The 27,372-nt window shown below is 39.2% G+C and overlaps 1 protein-coding gene across 4 annotated transcripts; it reads left to right on the top strand.

Annotated features, from left to right (window-relative positions):
• Positions 1 to 11: 11 nt before the first annotated feature.
• LOC110196281 (uncharacterized) lies at positions 12 to 26,092 on the top strand. Of its 4 annotated transcripts, none has more exons than XM_078149279.1 (5): positions 12 to 1,060; positions 15,648 to 15,738; positions 21,147 to 21,273; positions 22,013 to 22,108; positions 23,569 to 26,092. In XM_078149279.1, exons 2-5 carry the CDS (start codon positions 15,706 to 15,708, stop codon positions 24,525 to 24,527), a joined length of 1,215 nt encoding a protein of 404 aa, XP_078005405.1. In that variant the 5' UTR covers positions 12 to 1,060; positions 15,648 to 15,705; the 3' UTR covers positions 24,528 to 26,092. The 4 variants fall into 4 exon arrangements, with proteins under 4 accessions (XP_078005405.1, XP_078005404.1, XP_078005403.1 ...); XM_078149278.1 differs by lacking the exon at positions 12 to 1,060 and adding an exon at positions 14,571 to 14,659; XM_078149277.1 differs by lacking the exon at positions 12 to 1,060 and adding an exon at positions 14,666 to 15,444.
• Positions 26,093 to 27,372: the final 1,280 nt, after the last annotated feature.

Below are 27,372 nucleotides of genomic sequence, written 5' to 3' on the forward strand. Positions count from 1 at the left end.
ATTATAAACTAACAATAATATAGAAAGAAACAACTGTGAAAGCTGTAAGAATTCTAATCAACTGAATGGCCATGCATAACCCAAAAGAATTGATGAGACACACTGGATTTGGGAGAAAAAATTTTTGGTAGATTTTTTAAAAATCTCCTGACCAAAGCCCTTATTTCATAGATGAGGACTGAACTGAAGCATACAGAGATTAAGTGACTTGCCTAGAATCACAGAGCTACTAAATTTCTAAGATGAGATTTAAAAATAAGCGTTTTTCATTACAAGTCCAGTGCTGTATGCATTGTACTATGCTGACTCTCAGATGCAGTACCAAATATTCCCCGGCAATCCCCCATCCACATGTTATCAAAGCCTGACCCTGCTTAGCTTTTGAGATGACGTGAGGTCACACACTTTCAAGGAGGTATAGCTGCATGTGTAAGACACATCCAGGATGATGTAATTATAGATGAAAGACATCCACAAGAAAGTGATTTGAATACAGGAGTGCAGAGCACAGTGGATTAGCATCTATCACCTTAACCTTTCTTCCATCTTGTTCCAGATTTCCTTGTCATCTAGAATAAGTAAGATGGCATAGTTCGTTCCTCCAAGTATTCCCTTCACTGAAGATCAGAGGATTTAGAATGGCTCACAAATGATGATGCCCTTGAAGCATTCGTTTTTACAAATGAAGAAAATGAAGCCAGAGATATGTATTGACAGGGTCAAGCTCACATACTCAATCCCTCCTTCTTATGGTTTATAGGTTTCTGCTTATATTCAAAAGAAGGTCCTTTCCCTATGTATGCTCCCTGTGACCAAACAGGGAGGGGGTTGCAGGCCAGGATTCTATGACCCAGACCTAGCCCAGCTGGAATTAATTCCACTACCACTCATCAAATTACCCAGAACTCACAGAGGGAGGTATGGAGGGTTGTGGTCCTTGGGGAAAAGTGACCATATCTACTAGGCATGTTGGTACAGTGAACAGAGCATCACATCTGGAACCAGGAAGACCTGAGTTCAAATCCAGCCTTAGAAAGATGCACTAGCTGGGTGACCACGGGTAAGTTGCTTCATTTCTGCCCCAGCTTCCCCCTGTATAAAATGGAAATGTTAAAAACACGTATCTCCTAGTGCTGGTGTGAGGATAAAATGAGATATTCATTGTAGAGTGCTTAGGATAATGCCTGGTACATATTAGGCATTATATCTATGTTACCTGTTATTTTGATTTCTTTATTAGCTTGTGGTCTATTCAGCACATTCCTGTGCACACTTCTTTTACCTGGTGAGGAGGGTATGTTAACAATAAAAAGAAAAGGGAATCTGTCCTTTCTAATAGCACAATAATTTTTGAGTGGACCAGTGATTTCACCATCTGACTGTTTGATTTGATTTGGTTTTTAGTCTACAAAATGGGCATAACAGAAGCACCTTCCACTCAGGGTTGTGAGGGCCAAATGAGATGGTATATTTGAAGCTCTTAGCACAGTTCCTGGCACATAATAGGAGCTGTGTAAATGCTTATTTCCTCCCTCCCCTCATTGTTTCCCTGAAATATTGGATTGATCCAAGGCGTTTCCAGCAGTGGGTTAGTGTACCTGTCTTCCTACAGCTCATTCAACACTGAGGTTTTTACATCTTTTAGCATCTTTGTTAATTTTAGGGATGCACATTGGGGAGAGCTCAGGCAAGTCCCTGCCGTTACTGTGCCATCTTGGCTCTACCCCTCTATTTAAACAAAAAAAATTGAGTCCCAAATTCCCTCTCTCCCAGAAGAGTAATTGGATGTAAATTATACATTTCAGCTTTTCTAGAGAGCAATTTGGAGCTATGCCTAAAGGGGATAAAACTGTTCATACTCAGCGACCACTGCTAGTTCTGTAGCCCAAAGAGAAAAAAGGGGGGTATCTAATTTTGCAATAATATTTATAGCAGCTCTTCTTGTGGTGGCAGAGAATTGGAAAATGAGGGAATGCATCTCAGTTTGAGAATGGCTGAAGAAGTTTTGGTATATGACCACAATGGATTATTATTATGGTATAAGAAATGACAACCTGGATGATTTAAGAAAAACCTGGAAAGATTTACATGAACGGATGAGAGGTGAAGTGAGCAGAACCAGGAGAACATTGTATAGAGTGAGAGCAAATATTTTATAATGAACAACTATGAATGACTAAACTATTCTCCATAATACACTGATCATGATAATTCCTAAGGACTTATGATGAAAAGTACTATCCACTACTAGAGAAAGAACTGATGAAAGGTCCTTCTTTCCTTCCTTCCTTCCTTCCTTCCTTCCTTCCTTCCTTCCTTCCTTCCTTCCTTCCTTCCTTCCTTCCTTCCTTCCTTCCTTCCTTCCTTCCTTCCACAAAATGAATAATATGGAAATATGTTTATGTGATTGCACATGTATAACCTATATGAAATTATTGACCATTTCAGGGAGGAGTGAGGGGAGGGAGAGATAGAATGTGGAACTTACAACTTTAAAAATACAGAGTTAAAATTGTTTTCCATGTTATTGGGGAGGGGGTCCGATAAAATTTTATCTTAAAATAAAAACGAAATTGAAAATTTAAATATAAAAAAAGATCAAGAAAACTGAAAGTAAAAACACATTGATATGTTAAACCTTGGAGTTATGACTTTTTGAAAACAAAACAAAATAATACATGAATCACTGGCTAATTTGACTGAAAAGAAAATAGTAAACCAAATTGCCAGTGTGAAAGGGGAAAAAAATGTCAATCAATGAAGAAATAAAGGATATTTTTAGAAACTATTTTGTTCAATTTATGACAACAAAACCAACAACTTAAGTCTATGAATACTTGTAAGAAGTAAAATGTTCAGATTAACAGGACAGGAAATACCCATCCTATTTTTTAAGTTAACAAAAATGGAGTGGGAAAGCAGACACATTGATGCACTATTGGGAGAATTGTAAATTGCTCCAGTTGCTATGGAAAGCAATTTGTAACTATGCCCAAGAAAGTACTAACCTGTATATGACCTTTGGTCTGTCAGCAAGACTGTATCCCAGAGAGATCAAAGAGAGAAAAGACACGCACATCAACAATATTTATATCATTTCTTTTTGTAGTGACAAAGAACTGGAAAATAAAGGAGGTGTACTTCAGTTGGGGAAAGAGAAAAATTATGGTATATTAATATAAAAGAATATTATTTTGGTTTTTACAAAATACAGGGAATACTTATATGTGGGTGATGCAGAGATGAATGAGGAGAATTTATGCTATGCCATCAATGTTGTAATACACAAGGCATTCTGAAGAACTTTAAACTCACTCAGCACAGTGGTCAACCGTGATTTTAGCGTATCAATAAGCAGGAATGCTGCTTACCTTGTGAGAGAGGTCATGGACTAAGGAGAAGGGTGAGACTTGCATTTTGGGGTGTAGTCAATGTGGGAACTTGTATTGCTTGACTCTGCTTAGTGTAAGAATTTGGTGTTTCTTTGCTTTTTATTTGCAGCATATGTTATGAGGCATAAAATTGTCCAACATACAGTAAAAGAAATGGAGGCAGAGCTCTGAGCCAGTGGCCCTTTATTAAAGGGTCTGTGGTGCCCTGTCAGGAAATGGACCTTAGCTCTTCCTCACAATGTGAGGCAGGCCCTTCCCGCAGGGCTTTAGTTGTATAGTGCTTCATTCCCAGACAATACAGATGAGGGAAAACTAAAACACAGCCTCACTGGTTGATACACCCTCCCCTTGACCCTCCAGGAGGATCTACAGAAAACACAGAATCCCACTGCTTGACAAATGGGCTAATGAGCAGACCTTGATGGACCTAGCTTGACCTCTCAGGAGGTTCTGATGACCACACCCATAGACTGGTAGAAAGGCAAGCCACAGGCTGGCAACCAGGGCTACTGGTTGGTCCAGTGCTCATGGTCATCCCTCCATATGGGGCAATAGAGGGGTGACAAGGGCCAAAGGGGCAACACAAGTAGGTGGGGAACTTTCCATATAATTGAGTTACCTCCACCATGCTGAGCTTGGTCACCATGGGGTGGATGTCCTCCAGTTAGCTTCCCGTGATTGAGCAAGTGAACTTACAATCTTCAGCTCACAGCTCTGAGGCCCAATATCAGAACAAAACAGACCAACCCCCCACCCAAAATAAAATAAACATGCCTAAATCTGCATTCAGAGTCAGTTCTTTCTCAGGATATGAATAGCATTTTTCATCATAAATCCCTCAGAACCGTCTTAGATGACTCCATTGCTGGGAACAGTGAAGTCCTTCACAGTGATCATTGTACATCATTGCTGTTATTGTGCATGATGTTCTCCTGGTTCTGCACACTTCACTTTGCATCAGTTCATACCAGTTTTCCCAGCTTGTTCTGAAGCCATCCTGCTCATCATGTCTTCTAACAGAGCAGTATTCCATCACAATCATATACCACAACGTGTTTGGCCAGTTCCCAGTTGGGGGGCATCTCCTTGATTTCAAATTCTTTGCCTCCAGAAAAAGAACTGCTATCAATATTTTTGTACATATTCTTTTTATTTTCCTTGATGTCTTTGTGACACAGACTTAGCAATAGTATTGCTGGGTCAAAAGGTATGTAAAGTTTGATAGCCCTTTGGGAACAATTCCCAATTATTCTCCAGAATGATTGCAGCAGTTCATAATTCCACCAACAGTCAATTAGTATCCCAATTTTTCATCATTCTCCCATCAGTCTTTGTTGATTTCCCTTTCCGTCATATAAGCCAATCTGATAGGTATGAAGCAGTAACTCTGAGTTGTTTTAATTTGCATTTCTCTAATCATTAGTGATTTAGAGCATGTTTTCATACGACCAAAGATAACTATGATTTCTTCTTTTGGAAACTGCCTGTTCACATATCCTTTCAGAATTATCAATTGGGGAATGATTTGTTATGAATTTTTTACTGTATGTATTTGAGAAGTGAGGTCTTTATTACAGAAAGTTGCTATAAAATAGTTTTCTGAGTTTCCTGCTTTCCTTCTAATCTTGGCTGCATTCATTTTGTTTGTGCAAAAACTTTAATGTTATCAAAAGGATCTATTTTATATTCTATGATGCTTCCTGTCTCTTGTTTGGGCATAAATTCTTCCCGTATTCAGAGATGTAACACAAGAAATTTTTCATGGTCCTGTAATTTACCCATGGTATGACCCTTGATGTCCAAATCGTGTACCCATTTTGACTTTATCTTTGTATATGGTATGTGAAATGTTGGTCACTACCTAGTTTCTGCCAAACTGCTTTCCAGTTTTCCCAGTAATTTTTGTCAAATAGTGAGTTCTGGTCCCAATAGCTTACATGTTTGGATTTATCTAACAATAGATTAACACGGTCATTTACTACTGTGTATTGTGAAACTAATCTATTCCATTGATCTGCCACTGTGTTTCTTAGTCACTACCTAATTATTTTGTTTTATTTTGTTTTGTTTTTAGTGAGGCAGTAGGGGTTGAGTGACTTGCCCAGAGTCACACAGCTAGTAAGTGTTATCTGTCTGAGGCCGAATTTGAACTCAGGTCCTCCTGACTCTAGGGCCAGTGCTCTATCCACTGTGCCACCTAGCTGCCCAAGTATCTAATCATTTTGATGATTACTGTTTTCTAATACAGTGTGAAATGCAATAATGCTATAGCACCTTCACATTTTTTTCACAGTGATTCTGTTGAAGTTCTTGGCCTTTTGTTTTTCTGGATCAAAACCAGAAATGGGGAAATTTATCTTATCACAAAGGCACACAAGGAAGAGTTGTTAAAATGTAGGGGCAAATGGGGAGAGGGTGACTAGATATCTCTTGAACCTTTTATCTGAACTGGTTCAAAGAGGAAAAAATATATATACACAATCAGTAGGATATGGAAATCTGTCTTACCTAACAAACAATTCAGGGGAGAAAGGGCAAAGAAAAAGGGATGGGTAATAAGAGGGAGGCAGTGGTCAGAAACAAATCTGACATTTAAGGAAGGGACAGGGTAAATACAAAGAGAGAAGGTTAAATAGAAGATTATTGAATGGAAGGAAATACCCAGTTTGCAATCTTTGAATGTGAATGGGATGAACTCACTCATAAAACAGAAGTAATAGCAGAATGGATTAGATACCAGAATCTGAAAAGATATTGTTTCCAACAGATACACTTGAAACACAAAATGCGTGCTGAATCTATTATACTTGAGCTAAAATTAAAAAAAAAGGTTAGCAGTCATGATCTCAGACAAACAAAAGTAAGAATAGATTTGATTAAAAGAAGTAATGAAGGTAAGTACATGTTGCCAAAAGGTACCATGAATATCAATAGGAACATGTATGCACCATGTGGCATAGTATCATAATTTTTACAAGAAAAGTTAAATGCGTTTCAGTTAGAAATAGACAGTAAAATTATGCTAGTGGGGGACCTCACCTTACCCTTTTCAGAGCTAGATAAATGTAACCATTAGATAAACAAGAGACAAGTTAAGGAGTTGAATAGAATTATAGAATATTTATACATGATAGACCTCTGGAGAATATTAAATGAGAATGTAAAGGATAATGCCTGTTTCTGTGTTGTGTATGGCACCTTCCCCAAAAACTGACCATATTATTAGGAACTATAAACCTCAAAATCCATCCAAAAAAAGCAGAAATAGTAAATGGACCTTTTCTAAACCATAATATGATAAAAATTATTTTCAATATGATTTGAAGCATGAATGAACATTTAACTGGACCCTAGATAAATTAATCCTACAATGTGAATTGGCAAAGAAGAAATGATAAAAACAGTTGATTCCATTCAAGATGTGACAGGAATGAGAAAATATACCAAAATATGTGGGATGCAGCCAAAACAGCAGTTACTGGAAGTTTTATATCTCTAAATCTTTGGATTAGCAAAAGAGAGAGAAAGAGCAGAATAATGAATTTAGTATGCAACTAAAAAAAAAAACCTAAAAGAAATTAAAATTCCCAAATTAAACACTGAAATGGAAATTATGAAAATCAAATGTAGGATTAATAAAATTGAATGTGAAGAAACCATTGTACACAATAACAGCCATGTTATGCAATAACTAAGACTGTTAAACTGAACCTTTCTCGGCATTATGAGGATCTAAGACATTTCCAGAGGCCTCAGGATGGAAAATGCTGTCCACATCCAAAGAAAGAACTATGGAACTCGCATCGCTATCACTTATTTTTACCTTCTGTTGAGTTTTGTTTCATCTTTCTGATGGTTCCTCCTATTGGTTTTAATTTTTACTTACAACTTCACTAATGTGAAAATATGTTTAATGGGTATGTAAATGTAAAGCCTATATCAGATTGTGTGCTGTCTTGGGGAGGGTGTGGGGGAGGAAAAGGGAGAAAAATTTTCAACTCAAAAGCATATGGAAAAAATAAAAAAAATTTAAATTAAAAAAAAGTAAAGGCAAACCTAAATAATAGGAAAACTATTATTTGTTCATGGATAGGATGAGCCTTTCTTACCAAAATGATAACAGTATTTAAACTAATTTTCCTTTTCAGTGCCACAGCATTCAAACTACCAAAGGGTTATTTTGTAAAGTGAGAGAAAATAAGATAATTCTGATGGAGAAAGAAAGGCCAAGAATCTCAGGGAAAATGAAGGGGGGAAAATGTGTACAAAGGAGACTGAGCAGAGAGAAATCTGAACCTATATTACAAAGCAGTATTTCTCAAAATAATTTGGTCCTGGTTTAAAAATAGATAATTCAGGAGAAAATTAGGTGTTGAGGGCCAGAACTGAAGAAGTCTAAATATGGGATAAGGAATTTAGGTTAGAGCTGGACTTCTTTCCTTTTCTTACCCATAAGGGCTTAATTATTCAGAATCTTGGCTCACCAATTTTTCATGCCCGGAAAGTATTAGGATACTCTGACTAATCCTTGAACCTCGATAGCAAGTAGGTGTGTATAATTAAAGTAACACCTTAGGGCTGGGATTAACCAGGAACGCCTCTGGGGTGATTGTTAGCTTTCACTATTTAAACTGGACCCTCAGAATAGTAAACAGCTCAGACTTTCACTTACTTGCTTGGCACCTGTTGTCTCATTTCACAGTCCTCCCTTTAATGCAATACTTAGTCGAGGGCCGCAATTAGGAATACCACCAGCAAAGAGGAAACTAGTAGACTAGAACTCAGTGAGCAAAAAGACCCAAAGTGGTGGGATAAAGATTCAATGTTTGATAAACATTGCTAGCAAAATTGTGTGGCAATATGGAAGAAATGAGCTTTAGACCAAAAGCTCCCACCTTGTAAGCTCCGAATAGGTGTGTGATCAAGGTATAAAAGATCACATCATAAACACATTAGAGCAATATGGAAAAATTACCTATAACATATGGAGGAGAAACTCATGAGCAAACAAGAATCACACAAGAAAAATTGCATAATTTTGATGAAAATTTAAATGTTTTGTACAAACAAATTTCATAAAGCTTAGATTGAAAGGGAAACATTTGGGGGTGAGGTGGATATTTTTGTAGCCAGTTTAATAAAAATTTAACTTCCAACATAAGGAACTGATTCGGATTTATAGAGATGAGAACCATTCCTCAATTTGCAAATGGCCTAAGGATATGAATGTCAGTTTCACAAGGGAAAAACAATATATGTAGCCATGTAAAGTAATACTCCAAATTATTACTAGCTGAAGGATGCGAATTCAAGCAATTGTAAGGCTCCATCTCATACGCATCAGGTTAACGATGGTGATAAAAAACAAGGAACAGGAAAAATTGGAGGGGTTATAGGGAAAAATGAACAACTGTGAATGACTAAGCTATTCTCCATAATACACTGCTCCAAAATAATCCCAAAGGACTTATGATGAAAAGTACTATCCACTAGTAGAGAAAGAACTGATGAAGGGCCTTCTTTTCTTCCTTCTTCTTTCTTCCACAAAATGAATAATACAGAAATATACAGAAATAATACAGAATAATACAGAAATAAAAAAAAATAGTACCTGAATCCTTAGCTAATTTGAAAAGAAAATAGTAAACCAAATTGCCAGTGTGAAAGGGGAAAAAAATGACAATCAATGAAGAAATAAAGGATATTTTTAGAAACTATTTTGTTCAATTTATGACAACAAAACCAACAACTTAAGTCTATGAATACTTGTAAGAAGTAAAATGTTCAGATTAACAGGACAGGAAATACCCATCCTATTTTTTAAGTTAACAAAAATGGAGTGGGAAAGCAGACACATTGATGCACTATTGGGAGAATTGTAAATTGCTCCAGTTGCTATGGAAAGCAATTTGTAACTATGCCCAAGAAAGTACTAACCTGTATATGACCTTTGGTCTGTCAGCAAGACTGTATCCCAGAGAGATCAAAGAGAGAAAAGACACGCACATCAACAATATTTATATCATTTCTTTTTGTAGTGACAAAGAACTGGAAAATAAAGGAGGTATACTTCAGTTGGGGAAAGAGAAAAATTATGGCATATTAATATAAAAGAATATTATTTTGGTTTTTACAAAATACAGGGAATACTTATATGTGGGTGATACAGAGATGAATGAGGAGAATTTATGCTATGCCATCAATGTTGTAATACACAAGGCTTTCTGAAGAGCTTCAAACTCACTTAACACAGTGGTCAACCGTGATTTTAGCATATCAATAAGCAGGAATGCTGCTTACCTTGTGAGAGAGGTCAGGGACTAAGGAGAAGGGTGAGACTTGCATTTTGGGGTGTAGTCAATGTGGGAACTTGTATTGCTTGACTCTGCTTAGTGTAAGAATTTGGTGTTTCTTTGCTTTTTATTTGCAGCATATGTTATGAGGCATAAAATTGTCCAACATACAGTAAAAGAAATGGAGGCAGAGCTCTGAGCCAGTGGCCCTTTATTAAAGGGTCTGTGGTGCCCTGTCAGGAAATGGACCTTAGCTCTTCCTCACAATGTGAGGCAGGCCCTTCCCGCAGGGCTTTAGTTGTATAGTGCTTCATTCCCAGACAATACAGATGAGGGAAAACTAAAACACAGCCTCACTGGTTGATACACCCTCCCCTTGACCCTCCAGGAGGATCTACAGAAAACACAGAATCCCACTGCTTGACAAATGGGCTAATGAACAGACCTTGATGGACCTAGCTTGACCTCTCAGGAGGTTCTGATGACCACACCCATAGACTGGTAGAAAGGCAAGCCAGAGGCTGGCAACCAGGGCCACTGGTTGGTCCAGCGCTCATGGTCATCCTTCCATATGGGGCAATAGAGGGGTGACAAGGGCCAAAGGGGCAATACAAGTAGCTGGGGAACTTTCCATATAATTGAGTCACCTCCACCATGCTGAGCGTGGTCACCATAGCAAGGGAAAACAAGGGTTAGAAAAAGCTATTGACAGAATACAATACCCATGACTGTCAAAAACATTAGAATGTATAGAACTCTAGAATTTGGCTACAATATTCTTAGGACTTTTCCTTTGGAGATCTCTTTTAAGAGATGATCAGTGGATTCTTTCAATTTTTATTTTGCCCTCTGGTTCTAAAATATCAGGGCATTTTACCTTGATAATTTCTTGAAAGATGATGTCTAGGTTCTTTTTTTGATCTTAGCTTTCAGATACTCCAATAATTTTTAAATTCTCTCTCCTGGATCTATCTTCCAGGTGAAATGTTTTCCAGTGAGATATTTCACATTGTACTGTATTTCTTCATTCTTTGAATTTGTTTTACAGTGTCTTGATTTCTCATAAAGTCACTATCCTCCAATTGCTCCATTCTAATTTTTAATGAAGTATTTTCTTCAATTAGCTTTTCGACTTCCTTTGTCATTTGGCCAATTTTGCTTTTTAAGGCATTCTTCTCCTCATTGGCTTTTTGGACCTATTTTGCCAATTGGGTTAGGCTATTTTTTAAGGTGTTATTTTCTTCAGTGTGTTTTTTGGGTCTCCTTTAGCAAGTTGTTGACTAGTTTTTCATGATTTTCTTTTTAGTTTTCTTTTTTTTTAATATAAATTTATTTATTTTTAGTTTTCAACATTTACTTCGATAAGATTTTGAATTCCAAATTTTCACCCTGTTTCGCCCCTCCCCCCACCCCAAGATGGCATGCTTCTGAATACTCCTTCCCCCAGTCTGCCCTCCCCTCTATCTCTCCCCACACCTTCTCTTATCCCCTTCCCCTTCTATTTTCCTATAGGGCAGGATCAATTTCTGTACCTCATTTCCTGTATTTCTTATTTTCCAGTTGAGGTGGTAACACTTTTTTTTTAAACATATGTTTTTAAAACTTTAGGTTTCAAATTTTTTCCCTTCCTCCCTCCCCACCCACCCTCATTGAAAAGGCAAGCAAATCAATACAGGCCATACATATGCAGTTATGTACAACGCTTCCATAGTAGACATGTTGTGAAAACTAACTCTATTTCCCTTAATCCTATCCTGCCCCCCCCATTTATTCTATTCTTTCTTTTGACCCTGTCCCTCTTCAGAAATACTTCCTTCTCATTACCCCGTTCCCAATCTGCCCTTCTCTCTATCATCCCCCTGCTGTCTTATCACCTTACTCCCCTATTTTCCTGTAGGGTAAGACAGATTTCCATACCTAATTGAGTGTGTATGTTATTCCCTCCTTAAGCCAAATCCTATGAGAATAAGATTCCCTCATTTCCTCTCCCCTTCCCCTGTTTCCCCTCCAGTGTAAGAACCTTTTCTTGTCTGTTTTGTGTAAGATAATGTACCCCATTCTACCTCTCCCTTTCTTCTCCTAGTATAATCCTCTCTCACCCATTAATTTTATTCTCCAGATATCACCCCTTTATCTTCAACTTACCCTGTGCTTGCTATCTATCTATCTATCTATCTATCGATCTATCGATCTATCCATCTATCGATCTATCTATCTATCAATACATATAATTTTTCCCTCCCACTACCCTAATACTGACAAAGGTCTCATGAGTTATAAATATCATCTTTCCATGCAGGAATGCAAACAGTTCAGTCTTAATAAGTCTCTTATGAGTTCTCTTTCCTGTCTACCTCTTCATGTTCCACTTGAGTCTTGTATTTGAAAGTCAAATTTTTTCTTCAGTTCTGGTCTGTTCGTCAAGAATGCTTGAAAGTCCTGTATTTCACTGAATGACCATTTTTTTCCCCTGAAGGATTATACTCAGTTTTGCTGGGTAGATGATTCTTGGTTTTAATCCTATCTCCTTTGCCCTCTGGAATATTATATTCCATGCCCTGTGGTCCTTTAATGTAGAAGCTGCTAAATCTTGTGTTATCCTGATTGTGTTTCCACAGTACTTGAATTGTTTCTTTCTGGCTGCTTGCAATATTTTCTCCTTGACCTGGGAACTGTGGAATTTGGCTACAATATTCCTAGGAGTTTTCCTTTGGGGATCTCTTTCAGGGGGAGATCTGTGGATTCTTTCACTTTCTATTTTGCCTCTGGTTCTAAAATATCAGGGCAGTTTTCCTTGACAATTTCTTGAAAGATGATGTCTAGGCTCTTTTTTTGATCATGGCTTTCAGATAGTCCAATAATTTTTAAGTTCCCTCTCCTGGATCTATTTTCCAGGTCAGTTGTTTTTCCAATGAGATATTTCACATTGCTATCTAATGTTTCATTGTTTTGGATTTGTTCTACTGTGTCGTGATTTCTCATAAAGTCAATAGATTCCAATTGCTATATTCTAATTTTAAAGGAAGTAGGTTTCTTCAGTAAGCTTTTGGACTTCATTTTCCATTTGGCCAATTTTGCTTTTTAGGGCATTCTTCTCCTCATTGGCTTTTTGGACCTCTTTTGCCATTTGGGTTAGGCTATTTTTTAAGGTGTTATTTTCTTCAGTATTTTTTTGGGTCTCCTTTAGTAAGTTTGTTGGCTTGTTTTTCATGATTTTCTTGCATCACTCTCATTTCTCTTCCCAGTTTTTCCTCTACTTCTCTTACTTGCTTCTCAAAGTTCTTTTTCAGCTCTTCTATGGCCTGGAACCAATTCATATTTTTCTTGGAGTCTTTGGATGTAGGAGCTTTGAGTTTGTTGTCTTCTTCTGGTTGTATGTTTTGATCTCCTTTGTCACCAGAGAAGAATTCTGTGGTGTGACTTTTTTTTGGTGCAGTTTGCTCATGATCCCAGCCAATTACTTGAGTCATAAATTCTTTATTAAACTAGGAGTCTGCTTTCAGTGTGGAGATTGTACTGTCCCAAACTTTGGGGGCTTTGTGCAGTTGTTTTCAGAGATACTTCTAGGTACCCGTGAATTTTCAGTTCTTCCAAGGTGGTATGATAAGGAGCAAGGTGTTTACTCCTTTCCAGGCCTGTGCTCTGGTCTCTGAGTGACCACAAGCACCCTTTTCTGTCTCGGAACTGTGAGGAGGGTTTCCTTTTTAGTACCACTATATGCTTCAGCACACCAGCACTCCTCCTCATCCCTTAAACCTTTATTAGCTATGTGTCTCAGGAGAAGTCATTTAACCTTGTTTAAAGCTCAGTTTCCTCACCTCTAAATTGAGCCAGAGAAGGCAATGGCAAACCACTCTAGCATCTTTGCCAAGAAAACCCCAAATGGGGTCAGGAAGAATTGAACAGGACTGAACAGCACAGCACCTACAATTTCCTGGTCCTGTTCTCTGCTGCTTTTTGAAAAATTGGACATTGATGTTTCTCCTGTTTTTCCTCTCCCGTTATTCATGATCTTGCAGTATTACAGTCACAGGCTCGGCAACCACATCTGTCAGTTCTGTCAGGAGTAAGGGAGAAAGGAGGGGCAGCCACGTGGTGCGGTGGGCCAATGACATCCCAGGGCAAGGACTTGACTTGTCAGTGAATTGGCTTTAAGCGAGGCAGAGCCGTGCAAAGGCACCAGCCGCACTCTCACCTCCACATTCACCAGAGTCCAGTGGCAAGACATAGGTCAGGCCAGCTGGTGATGGCTCCTGATGCAGTGGGAGACCTTGGCCTTTTCCGGGTCTCAGTTCATCTGAGGCAACACCCATTCAGTAATTAAAGGCTAGGCTAGTAACTGAGGCAAAAGATGGACTAGTTTGTCTTCACAAGAGTCAGTCTGGGACGGAAAGACCCTCATTGCCTCATAGAGTTATGGGTGAGGCATAAGGAAGACGTGAGTTCAAATCCAAGTTCAGTCACTTGCTAGCTGTGTGACCCTGGACAAGTCACTTCACCCTAGTTTCCACATTTATAAAATGGAGGCTATTACAGCCCCTGCTTCCCAGGGTTGGTGTGAGGACCAGGTGAGAGTCATTGTAAAGTACTTAACGGGTGCCTAGAACATAGTAAGCTCCACGTAAATGTCAGCTCTTAGTTTTATTCAGTCCATCTGCCCAAGGACTGGCTTTGATGAGGTATGGGGAGGAGCTGAGGGGGCGGGGCTCCTGGCAGTAAAGGCGGGGTAGGCAGGGAGGCAGGACGGCATTCCAGGGTGGGGGACGGGCCCGGTCCCAAGCATGCGCAGAGGGCGCCTCAGCCTCCAGACAGCCATTCCCAGGAGGCCGTGCTCGCCTCGGGGGCATGTTTCAAGCTTAACGGCGGGTGGGACTTCCTTCTAACTACGACACTTCCGCTTTCTTTTTCCTCCGCGTCTTCCGCGCTTGGTGCTTCCTGCTTCCCCTTTTCCGGCCTGTGTTGAAGTGTCACGGGGTGAGCGGAGCCAAAAGCGGGGTTAGGCACAGGCGGAGCCGGTGCGGCAGTGCGGCGTGGTCGGAGCACCGGGGGCTGGCTTCGGATCACCCGGGGAATGGTAGAAGCGTCCGGCAGAGGAGGAAGGAAGCCTCCGAGGGCCTCCCAGGGGTCTCGGGTCGGCCCGTGCGGGGTGGTGCGGTGTGGGGGTTGGAAGCCGGGCGGGCGGAGGCGGAGGCTGGGAGCGGGTTTTTATTCTTTTTCCGTCACGCTCGCTTCTCGTGGCCGTGGTCAGGGCCTGGTCCTCCAGGCCTCAGGCCTTGCCCTGTGACCAGAGTCCCAGGGAACGTGCTCCTCGAGTGTCTCTGTCTGGTCCTTGGTCCGGACTTCCTGTGACCTCATCTCCTCCCAGCATCCTCCTGGCTAGCGCCTCCTCTGGGAAGCCCTCCCTCATGCTGCCTGGGCCAGTGCCCTCCCCCTGCTGAAAGGGTCACCTTTGTGCCCTCCACTTTCTCTGTAAACAGATGCTGGCCACAAGACAGACCCTCCCTACCCCCGACCCCGAAAGGAATGACAGCTTCTTTCTGGCCCCCCCCCCGGAGACAAATTGTTGAGATTCAGCATTTCTGGCACCCTGAAATATCAAGAGCAGGAATGAATGTCCAAAGAAATTCGACCCAAACATTTCAGCGGAAGACAAGGTTTATCAAGGATCTGCCATGTTGGCCAGACTCTTAAGAAATCTAAACATTTGGGACAGAATATTGACCAGCGGGCTAGAACACCTCTCGGCCATTGCCTAGAGTGTAAGAATCAGAGCACTTTAATGGAGACAGGAGGGATCTTAGATACAAAAAGAATGTGGGAGGGATCTAGGGGTGGCCAAGTAGTTTACTATGCCCCCCTCCTTGATCTGCCCTGCAGTGGAGGAATAGGAATTTCTAGTCTCTGAGCAAGGGAGACCCAACAGCATGACCCCTAACTCTCCTGGTTCTCCTTTCCTCCCCAGCTTTATCTTGTATAGCCTCTGCTCTGCCCCAGTAGATGGGAACCTTGAGGAAGAGGGAATGGCTTCTGTACTGACAGCCAGGCCAGGAAAGGTGAGTGCCACTTGCTTCTTTCCTGAAATAGCATCTCAGGCCAGAGACTGTGGGATAGGCTTCTTTGTCCTGTACTGTAACGCTAGAAATTGTGGGCATGAGAGAATCATATAACGACAGACACCAATTTATCCTCTCCACACATAAAAAACCAAACAAACATACATTTACTTTGTTGTTGGGTTTTTTTAAATTGTGAGTTCCAAATTCTTCCCCTCCCTCCAGTCCTTCTCCTACCCATTAAGAAGGGGAACATTAGGGTATCCATTGTAGATATGAAGTAATACAAAACATTTCTGATGCAGTTTGGGTTGCTGTGAACCCCAAACTGTCAGGGTATGGGGCAGCATCTGCCTGGAATGAATTCAAGCACTGAAACCTTCTTCCAGAGAAAAGACAAGTTTTATTGTAAGGCCGACATAGTGGGCAGTATTGTTAGGGATTCTGCAACTTAATGGGGGTCAGACTGATTGTTATGTACACTGAAAAGATTTGGGTGGGATTGAGGAGTGGTAAGTACTCTGGGGTGGGCAGATATGACAGTGAAAGGAATGTCAAGTAAGCTTGAGCTGTCCCCCAAATCCCTCCAAACACCCGCAAACAAAATGGCTCTAAACAAATTCTAAAGCAGGAGAACCCACAAAAAGACAGAGTAAAACAAATTTCCAGGCCAAGGCAGCCTGGATGGTTGATCTGAAAGGCATATCATGTCAAGCGGGGAGAGGAGCTCAGTTCGGTGTGGGCGCGCAGGCCACGGCGAACCTGGAGCAGGCATGGTCTTTAAGAACGAAATCTAGCCTGTAAACCCCAGGGGCATGATAACTCATGTACTCAGAGGGAGAGATAGGAGGGAAGACAGAAGAGAGGAAGGAGCTGAGTTGCCCAGCTAGAACTGACCAGTTGGGTCCCCAGTGAGGCAGCTCAGACTACTCACAAATTATTGGTTGTCCTTCATTCTGGAAGAGGACCATCTCATAAGGAACATGATGCCATGACTTGCAAATGAATTGGATTTAAGTGAGGGAGGGCTGTACAAGGTCACTGGCTTCACTTTGTCTTCTGAAGCCATTTGAGTTCAGTGGCAAGATAGAGATCAGCAAGACTTGAGATGGCCCCTGCTATTGATGGATCTACAACTTGGACCAGCCATTCTTTTGTTTTTTTGGTTTTTTGGTGAGGCAAGTGACTTGCCTAGGGTCAAACAGCTAGTAAGTGTTAAGTGTCTGAGGCTGGATTTGAACTCAGGTCCTGACTCCAAGGCCAGAGCTCTATTCACTCTACCACCTAGCTGCGCCATGGACCAGCCATTCTTTTTTTTTTTTATATACAGTTGGGGTTAAGTGATTTGCCCAGGGTAGCACAGCTAGTGAATGTCAAGTGTTTGGTCTGAAGCTCGATTTAGACTCAGGTCCTCCTGACTTCAGGGCCGATGGACCAGCCATTCCTGAAAGCACTTTGGAATAATGCTGACAAAATTACTAAACTGTGCACATACTCTTTCTCAGTAGTACTATTCCTAGGTGCAAAGGGATCAAAGAAAGAGAAAATGACCCATATTGTACAAAAGCATTGATAGCAGCTCTTTTTGTCGTGGCAGACAGTTAGAAACTGAGGGGAATCCAATCATTTGTGGAATGGCTGAACATGTTTTGGTTTGTAAAGGTGATAGAAAAATATTGTGATATAAGAAATGACACAAGGAACTTTTCCATAGAATCCTAGGAAGACTTGTGTGAATTAGTGCAGAATGAAGTAAGCAGAGCAGTAGAAAAATTTATTCAATGGCAATATTGTGAATACAAAAAAATCTGAAAGATTTAAAAACTGATTAACCCAGTGACCACCCATTGTTTTCAGGAGGATTCCTGATGAAATATGCTACCCAACTTCTGACATTCATGTGATTGACCTTTATTCTTGAGATTCCAGTGAAAAATCTGAATTAATTTCTTTAAGTATTGAGAGATTTCACCTCTTTGCTTTCCAAGGGACTCTTAAAAGTATTCACCAGCACCACAATTCAAAAGCATCCATTCTGTGGCACTCAGCTTTCCTCACAATTTGGACATGGCCAGTGTGGGAATTTGTTTTGCTTGCCTATAAGTTGTTATTAGAAGGATTTTGTCTATCTTTTTTGCCGCTAATGTGGAGGGGGAAGTGGTAGTACTAGAAAATAGATTTTTGTTAAGGGTGGCCCTTCTTCCTTAGACTGGAGGAGGAAAGATGAGAAGAAGCCCTTCTGGTATAAGTGTTCTTTCCTCCTAGTGACCTAGTACATCATACATTTTAACCTCATGTATAATAAGGGTTTAAGACTCAAGTTCTTGATTCATATCTGCTCTTTGGGTAAATGCTGTGTTAAAGTGAATTAAACTAGAGAGTTTCAAGAGGCAGTATAGTACAAAGAAAAGAAGACTAGATTTTATATCAGAAGGCTTGCATTTGAGAGTTAGCCATTATTTTTAATAGCCAGTTGACTTGAAGCATAACTAATCATGAGAATAAAGATGTTTTTAATTACCATTAATTGAATATGAATAAAAAAAGAAATAGATCAATATACAGAAATAATGGAGAGACAACAAACCCTGAAAGAAATTATTCTGGTGATAAATGTCAGAAAAAGATTTTTAAAACCTAGTCTTGAGGCAAGATCAGAGAATAGTGGAGTCCTTGTTTCAGGGTTGATGGGATGATGGTAATAAGGCATATCTGTGAGAAAGCTATACAACTTATATCTTTGGCTTTTGCTTTCTCATTGTAGAATGATTAATCTGGAGAGGATAAGTCTGTGATCAGTCCAGCAATATGCAGCATACATTGTGTTCATCGCCCTGACGTCCTCTCGGCCTCTTCTGCTTACAATCACATGGTCTGTTAAATGGCCGTGTTTCCTGTGGAGGGTGCATCTAGGATGTTTTATTGTGTTTAGTAAATGGTAGATAGTGTTGGTGATAAGAAGGTCATGAGATACACAATGTTTCAGACCAGTGGTGTTTTTCCAACTGCATACCTCCCAAGGACTCCTTGCGATGTCTGGTAGTCTGAGCCTATTGTAGCATTAAAGCTTTAAAGTCACTCAGAAGTAGAAGTTTGTCCTCTTTTGGCACATCGATGATAAGAATCTCCAGGTGTTCATAACATCTTTCTTTGATCTCATAAGGGTTTATCATGGGGGAAGCATGGGCACTGATGATGGTGGTGTGGCATTGTCCTGCAAATGGCAATCGTATTGTCATGGGTATGTTCACTCCTTTTGGTAGGCATACAAGCCCTCACAACAGAAGTACCAGTCTTCCCTGAACCCACCCTGCCCTTACATAATGTAGTTAGATTTCAATGTAGACTCTGTCATCATCATATGGATCATCATGGATCATCATCATCATGGATGAGATCTGATCCATTTCACTTATATTTTCCTGCCTCTCCAGCTGGGTTCATAGGACATATCCTAAGTTTTCTTACCTTCTTCTTCCCACCTCCCAGATGTAATGATTTTTTTTTTTGCTGTTTTGTTACAATCTTCCCGTGGTTTGAAAATGGACTTGTGCTCTAAAGTATTGTTAGGTTTCTCCACTTGCTAGATGAAGCCCTGGTAACAAACATGAGATATATCCCCAGTTATCTCCTTTCCTTCTGATCTTGGCTATATTTGTTTTATTTATACAAATCCTTTTGAATTTAATTTAATCAATATGTAAACCTGGGTTTGCTATCTTTTGTTTATTCATAAATTGTTCTGCTGTCCATAAGTCTGATAAGTAATATGTTCAACTTCTTTCTTCAGGTACTTGAACTTCAACATCTTTTTCATTGTTCTTAAGAAAATTATAGTTTTGTAATTTTGTGCATTATGTTCTGTTGGGTCTGCTTATTTTATACTGTATCAGTTAATGCATGTCTTGCAGTGCTTCTCAGAATTCTCCATGTTTGTCCTTTTTACCTATGTAAGTGACAATGTGATTCATATGTCATTTTTTCCAAGCTGTCCTTTATTGGCAGGAATTCAGTGTGTTTCCCGTTATTTGCTGCCTCAAAGAGTGCTGTTATGCATGTTTTCATGCAAAGTCTCTGCTGTGGCCTTAGTGTGGTTATACAGAAAGTGAATGGCTACATGGTTCAGTGAGAATCGCCAGAAGGACCATGCTCATCTACCATTTACTCCCCTTTTGATCTTATGCAAATCACTTTCTCTCTCTGGTCCTCACTTCCCTCATGTATAAAACGAGCACATTGGAGTCTCAAGTCTTACAGCTCTAAATGTATGAATTGGAAAGTTATGGTTCTTTAACACCTTTTTTAGCAGTTAAAAAATTGTTCACATGCTGTTTCAGACAGCAGATTGTAGTCCCCTATGCTTGCCATTACTCTTATGGTTCCGGGAGCACACTGAACACAAGTGTGTTCATTTCAGAGCTGCCCATTTTAAGAAGCACAACGATTGGATGAAAAGAAGAAAGTAACTGCCTTTGTTGTGAAGAGATCAGGCTGATTGGTCAAAGGAAATGGGTATGTTTGGATAGAAGGAGAAGCCTTAGGACCACATGATAGCTGTCTTCAACTATTCCATTTTCATTGCTTATTTTAGGAAGTAGAAAAGGATTTAGCCATATTACTGCTTAATCTCAGAGGGCAGAAGTAAAAAAACCACACATTTAAAATTTGTCTTGTTCGAATTATTTACAGCAATAAGCATTAGTTAAGCACCTGCAAATTCCAGACATTGGCTAAAAGTTGAAGATACAGAGGATGGCAGTAATGACTCCTGCCCTTCAGGAGCTTAGAAACTAATAAGAGAGGAATTCTTTTCTAACATTTTTTATTCATTTAATTTTTAATTTATGGAATAAAACAAGCATTGTAGAAACATAGTACATTTAAAAAAAGATGATTGCACAGCAAACTACAAATCTTATTATGTATAACTTCCTACTTATTTTAAATATATAATAAAATTATCATATAAATTTCTTTCCCTTCTCCCCTCCCACCGTATAGATGTCTGCTACTAGATAGAAATGTGTGTCTGTGTGTGCTGGTGTGTGGTGTGTATGTGAAATCATTCTGTACCTACTTGTATTTATCACTTCTATCTGAGGCATTCGTAAGTGCCTGCCACATACCAGACACTGTACTGAGCTACAAATAAACAAATAAATTGATGAGTCGCTCCCTTTTGGCAAGTGAGAGATGAAATGACTGGGGAAACAAAGGTTCAGTCTTTTTGGTATATCAGTTTTATATTAAGCAAGGCGTGACACTTGTAGAACAAACTGAGATGTCAAAATACTGTACCACTTGCTGTCCTAAAACCCTCAGTTTCCTCACCCTACTGGCAAGCAGTTTGCATTTGAACTTCATAAGAGAACTTTGTCTGGGTAAGCACAAATATTTTTGTGTTTCAGGAATCAGTCACATTCAAGGATGTGGCTGTGGAATTCACTTCAGAGGAGTGGGTACAATTGAACCCAACTCAGAAAAAGTTGTATAGAGATGTGATGCTGGAGAACTATAGGAACTTGGTCTCTTTGGGTAAGAACAGCTACTCGTTTGAAGTCTTGATGTATACTGTGACAACTTTCAAGATTTTAACAGTTACTCTTTGGTGTACAAGAGAAAAGTATTCTTAATTCTTTGGTAGCCAAGAGACACATTACTTGTGCTACCAGTTTCCAGGAAAAAAAAGATCTTTGCATAGTATTCCTGAAAGTTGATTTCTTGAATTGTCAACCTTGAGAATATATTTTCCCCTCTTTGTTGCTTCAAATCCAAGATTTTCTTTTAATCCCAATGTAAGTTTCATCATATAAAATATTACCATCATTCAAGCAGAGAATGAGTCAAATGAACGATTTTTCTGAACTCCTACTCAGTAATCCATTCTACCATAAGATATTATATCTTTTGTACTATCCTTGAGGTCTTCCTAGTATACCTTCTTTTTTCCCAAAGAGGGATGAAACTAGTTTTGAATTCTTGTATTAAGTTTTATGGATGCTTTTTTTAAAAGTGTAATTTTTCCTCCCCCTGAAACAAAAAAAAAAACCCACCAGAAAACCATACTGTTCTCTCCACCCAGCCCATTAATTCCCACATGTTTGAAAGACAAAAGTCTCAGACAAAATCAGCTAAGATAGTGCTCTTGGTAGTGCAAGATACATTCAGTGCCCTTATTCTTTCTCCTTTCTAATAAGATAGGGATGGAATATTTCATGTATATATGATGGAACTCTGAGGTAACTCCCTAGCACTTTTTCTTTTCAATGAACAGGATTTTCAGTTTCCAAACCAGATGTGATCTACCATTTGGAAAGAAAGGAAGCATCTTGGATGCCAAAGGCAGATGTTCCAAGAAGCAGCTGTCCAGGTGACTACATTAAAACCCAACAGATGGGTCATTGCAGAATAGTGATTTTTTGGTTATTTTAGGTCAGAGCTCTTGTAAATGTACACAGTGGCCTATCAAAGCCTCTTAGGCCTATTGAGAGGAGCTGAGACTTTCAAAGTTCATTTTTTTTTTATCTTAAGAAGTTACTTTTTTTACGTATCTCTTTACTGAAATATAACTCTCTAAGAATGTTGTTGTTTTAGTACAGGTCAGTTATTTCTCTTGTGTTCATTGAAGATTCTTTTTTCTTAAGCAGGCATTCTCCTGCCTCTCTTGTGTGAATCATTCTCCCTTTTAACATAAGTATATTACTTAAGATATTAATAATGTGCACATTTTGCTTCTTAGTTATCTTCTGATATTATCTTTTGTTTTTCGATTGTTACTTTGGTGCCATTTTTAAAATATTTAATCCCAACCTAATTCCCCTTGCTTCAGTCTCTCTTGTTATGTGTCATCCTGTTTTTCTTTATGCTTTGAAATTGAAATGTTTATAAAGGCTGATTATGTTCATGTGACTGAACTTAATGTAGCCATAACTCCATCATTGTACCCATAAGTTTTCAATGTTTTGCTATTTCATAAAAACTTTTTGTGAAGAGTTTATGTAGAGTTCTTTGTTTGCTTTCAGTAACATTTTGAGGATACACATCTACTACTGGGACCATTGGGTCAAATGTGAACAGTTTTGTAGGTCTAGTTGAAATAATTCAGAAAAATGGCAGTAGCAGCTTAATAAGTAGCTATTTCAACATAATTGCCAAAATTGATCATTTTAAAGTGTCTTTGCTAATCTGATGACTTTTTATTGCTACTTCCAAATTATTTTCATTTTTACTTCTTTGAGTAGAAGAGTTTTGAGCAATGTTTCAGGTAATTATTAATAGTTTCTATGTCAAAAACACCTGTTTGTCTTAAGTCTTACAAATTTCAGTCAGTTCCTTACCAAGTAGATATGTTGGATTTTTAGAGAAAATTTATGGCAACAGTTGTCATTTTTCCTCTCATATGTCTTCTTTATTTTGTTCCCTTCATGTGTGTATTTGTCTTCCTCACTCCAAACTGAATTCTCTATTTTCTTCCTATTCAGTTTTTTCTCTTCCTATTTTCACCTCAGATGGTAAGGATACATTTACCATTTCTCAGACTTATGTTTTTTCCTCAGTAGTCTCATTTCATTCAAACGTCAGCCAATTGAAATAGAGTAAGGGTTCATTCACTCATCCAGGTAATTTTATCCTCAGTCAAATCATGTATATATCTTACCTTTGAGTCATCATACTTTCAATTAAGATAAATTGATTGTTAGTAAAAGAGCAGTAAGCCTAGCCTTTTCTAATGAGAAGGCAAGTGAATAGCTCTAAAACCTTTGAACAAACAAGCGGTTTGGGAAAGGGCAAAAAAGGCAGGGTTAATGAGGTCTTTATCCTTCCTTTCAGAGAGTAGAGAATTTTCTGAAGATAAACCTCTTGAATGTAATGAATGTGACTATCAGAAGGCCTTCAGGAGCAAGAAACATTGTGCTGTATATCAGAGACTTCATACTGGAGATAAACCTTATGAATGTGCTGAATGTGGGAAGGCCTTCAGGGATAAGGTACAACTTACAATCCATCACACAATTCATACTGGAGAGAAGCCTTATGAACGTAGTGAATGTGGGAAGTACTTCAGGTATAATGGAATCCTAACAGTGCATCAGAGAATTCATACTGGAGAGAAACCGTATGAATGTAGTGAATGTGGGAAGACCTTCAGGTATAACGGAACACTAACAGCGCATCACAGAACTCATATTGGAGAGAAACCTTATGAATGTAGTGGATGTGGAAAGGCTTTCAGCTATTCGGGAGCACTAACAGTGCATCAGAGAATTCATACTGGAGAGAAACCTTATGAATGTAGTGGATGTGGGAAAGCCTTCAGGAAGAAGATTCAACTTACAGTGCATTACAGAATTCATACTGGAGAGAAACCTTATGAATGTAGTGGATGTGGAAAGGCCTTCAGCTATTCGGGAGCACTAACAGTGCATCAGAGAATTCATACTGGAGAGAAACCTTATGAATGTAGTCAATGTGGGAAGGCCTTCAGGTATAGAACACAACTTACTGTGCATCATAGACTTCATACTGAAGAGAATCCTCATGAATGTAGTGGATGTGGGAAAGCCTGCAGGAGTAACTCACAACTTAGAGTGCATCAGAGAATTCATACTGGAGAGAAACCTTGTGAATGTGGTGAATGTGGAAAGGCCTTCAGGAGGAAGGGACATCTTACTGTGCATCAGAGAATTCATGCTGGAGAGAAACCTTATGAATGCAGTAAATGTGGAAAGGCCTTCAGGAGGAAGGACCATCTTAGTAGTCATGAGAGAATTCATGCTGGAGGGATGTGATGAATGTTTAGAGACCCTCCTAGATAAGACAGAACTTATACTGCATCAGAGAATTCATAATGGAGAGAAACCTTAGAAATGTAGTATATGTTGAAAGGCTTTCAAGAGTAAGTCACATTTTACTGATCATCATAGAATACATACTGGAGAGATGTGTTGTGAATATAAGGAATGTCAGATGGGTTTCCTCTGTTACTCAGATTTTAGTCTGCATCACAGAATTCATACTGGAGAGAAATCATATCAGTGTAATGAATGTGGAAAGGCATTCAGTAGGAAGGACCACCTTAGTAGTCATCAGCAAATTAATACTGGAGACATCCTTAATAAATTTAAGGAGTATGGGAAGGCTTTCCCGTACAACCCGGATCTTATTGGACATCAAAAAATTCATACTGAAGAGAAGCCTTGTGTATGTGATAGATGTGGGAAAATGTTCAGAGTGAGGACACCACTTACTCAACAACATAGAATTCATTTAGGAAAGGATCCTTAAGAGTGTAATGCATAGAGGATGGCTTTTGGATTGAGGACACTACTTTACATCCATCAGAGAATCATCCTGGTGAGATTCTTCATGAGTGTAAGGATTGTAGGAAGGCCTTTCATTGCAATTCAGATCTTAATTAGACATCAGAAATTCATGTTGGAGGGGTAGCTAGGTGGCACAGTGGATAGAGCACTGGCCCTGAAGTCAGGAGGACCTGAGTTCAAATCTGGCCTCAGACCAAACATGACACTTACTAGCTGTGTGACCCTGGGTAAGTCACTTAACCCCAATTGCCTAAAAACCGAACAGAAAAAATTCACATTGGAGAAAAACATGTATTTAGTGAATGTAGGAAGGCCTACAGGAAGAAGCCTCTTGTTACTGTGTATGTGAGAATTCATACTGGAGAAATTCTTTATGAATGTTAGTAGTGTGGGGAGGCCTATCATGTCAGATTTTTCTCAACTTGAAACAATTCATAGCTTCTGAATATGATGTAGAGGGGAAGGCCTTCCACCTGAATGTTTACTTTAGTGAACCTACGAGCATTCATTGTGGAGAGAGAATTTATGGATGCCTTGAATGTGGGAAGGCCTTCAGCCTGAAGATACAACTTGCTAAACATCAATTCTGGAGAGAAACCTTTTGAGTTTGGTAAGTCCTTTAGACTAAGGACACTGCTTTATGTCCATCAGGGAATTCATACTAGAGTGGTTCTTCAGGATTGTAAGGAGTGTGGGGAGATTCCCCCAGCTGACTGGACTGATTCTGAGTCCCTAGATGCAGTTCAGAGATCCTCATGTAGGCACCATGGGAGAAGATATCCCTTCTCTGCAGAGTCCTCTAAAGGGGCAATGATTGTGTTATCCTCCTATGGACCTTCAGAGAGGGAGAGGTTACTGAGTGGATGGTGGTATTGGGAGATCCTTTGTATTCACTGTATCCTTGTGCATATGTCATATAAGACACTTGGGGATGACCTGTAGCCATGAGATGAGCTTGAGGCTAATTTGTGAAGAACAATTGTTGATGGTGCTTGAGGAATAATAAATCATAATCTGAGCTGTGTTCTTGATGTTGCTAGTGGTGCTTCTGCTCCTATGCATTGGGGTTGCTACTGTGGGCGGTAAAGATTTGGAATCATGTTATTTAACACAAAGCCTCACTGGGGCCCGTGGCTGATGTTAATGCCATGTGATTTCTGCTCAGTGCTTTGAATGTCAAAGGGGAAGAAGTACATTGAAGTGCAGGTGAAGGGCAGGATGAACTATGACCTTCTTGTGATATCCCAATGCTTTGTCATCTAGTGACACACGTGAAAAGATGAGTAAGATTCCCATCGTGGTCAAAGAATAATAAATAGACTCTTCAGTGAAGACATCAAAGTGATCAATAATAATGAAAGCGCTCTAAGTCAGTATTGATTAGAGAAATGTAAATGAAAACAACTTTGAAGTAATATGTCACTACCTCAGATTGGCTATAGATATAAGAAAAGAAACAGAATGAATAAACAGTGGTAAAGAAGAAACAAAATGATCACTTTTTGCAGATGATAGGATGGTGTATTTAGCCACCCTGAAGAGAGAGCTAAAAATTAATCAAAATAATTACTAAGTTTTGCAATATTAGTCACATTCACAGAAAGCATGTATACAATTTCTATATCACACTAAGAAAACCCACGAAGAAAATATAGAAAAAGAAATTACTTTTGCTAAAACTACAGAATATGAATAATACTTGGGACCATACCTACCAAGATACACATAAGAAGTTTGTGAATAAAACTCTAAAAGACTGTTTAAAGAAATAAAAGCAAGCGGGCAGCTAGGTGGGAGAGTGGGCAGATCAGCAGCCTTGAAATAAGGAGGACCTAAGTTCAAATCTGGCCTCAGAGCCAACATTTGAAATTTACTGGCTTTGTGACTCTGGGCAAGTAACTTAACCCCAACTGCTTTAAAAAAAAAAAAGAACCTAAATAATTGGAAAACTGTTATCTATGGGGAAGATGAATCTTTTTTTTTTTTATCAAAATGATAACATTATTCTAATTAATTTTCTTTTTCAGTTCATACATTATTCTAATTAATTTTCTTTTTCAGTTCATACCATTCAAACTACCAAACGGGTATTTTATAAAGTGAGAGAAAATAATAAGAAAATTCTGATGGAGAACGAAAGGTCAAGAATCTTGGGAAATAAATCTTGGGAAATTCGCACCAAGTAGACTTAGCAGTGAGAAATCTCAAACTATACTACACAGCGGTATTTTTCAAAATAATTTGGTCCTAGACAAAAAAAAGACTGTTTTAAGGGTGGCACGGTGGATAGAGTCCTGGCCCTGGAGTCAGT

This window comes from Phascolarctos cinereus, unplaced genomic scaffold (assembly GCF_003287225.1).
Source record: "Phascolarctos cinereus isolate Bilbo 61053 unplaced genomic scaffold, phaCin_HiC Scaffold_2;HRSCAF=192, whole genome shotgun sequence".
Classification (NCBI taxonomy): Eukaryota; Metazoa; Chordata; class Mammalia; order Diprotodontia; family Phascolarctidae; genus Phascolarctos; species Phascolarctos cinereus.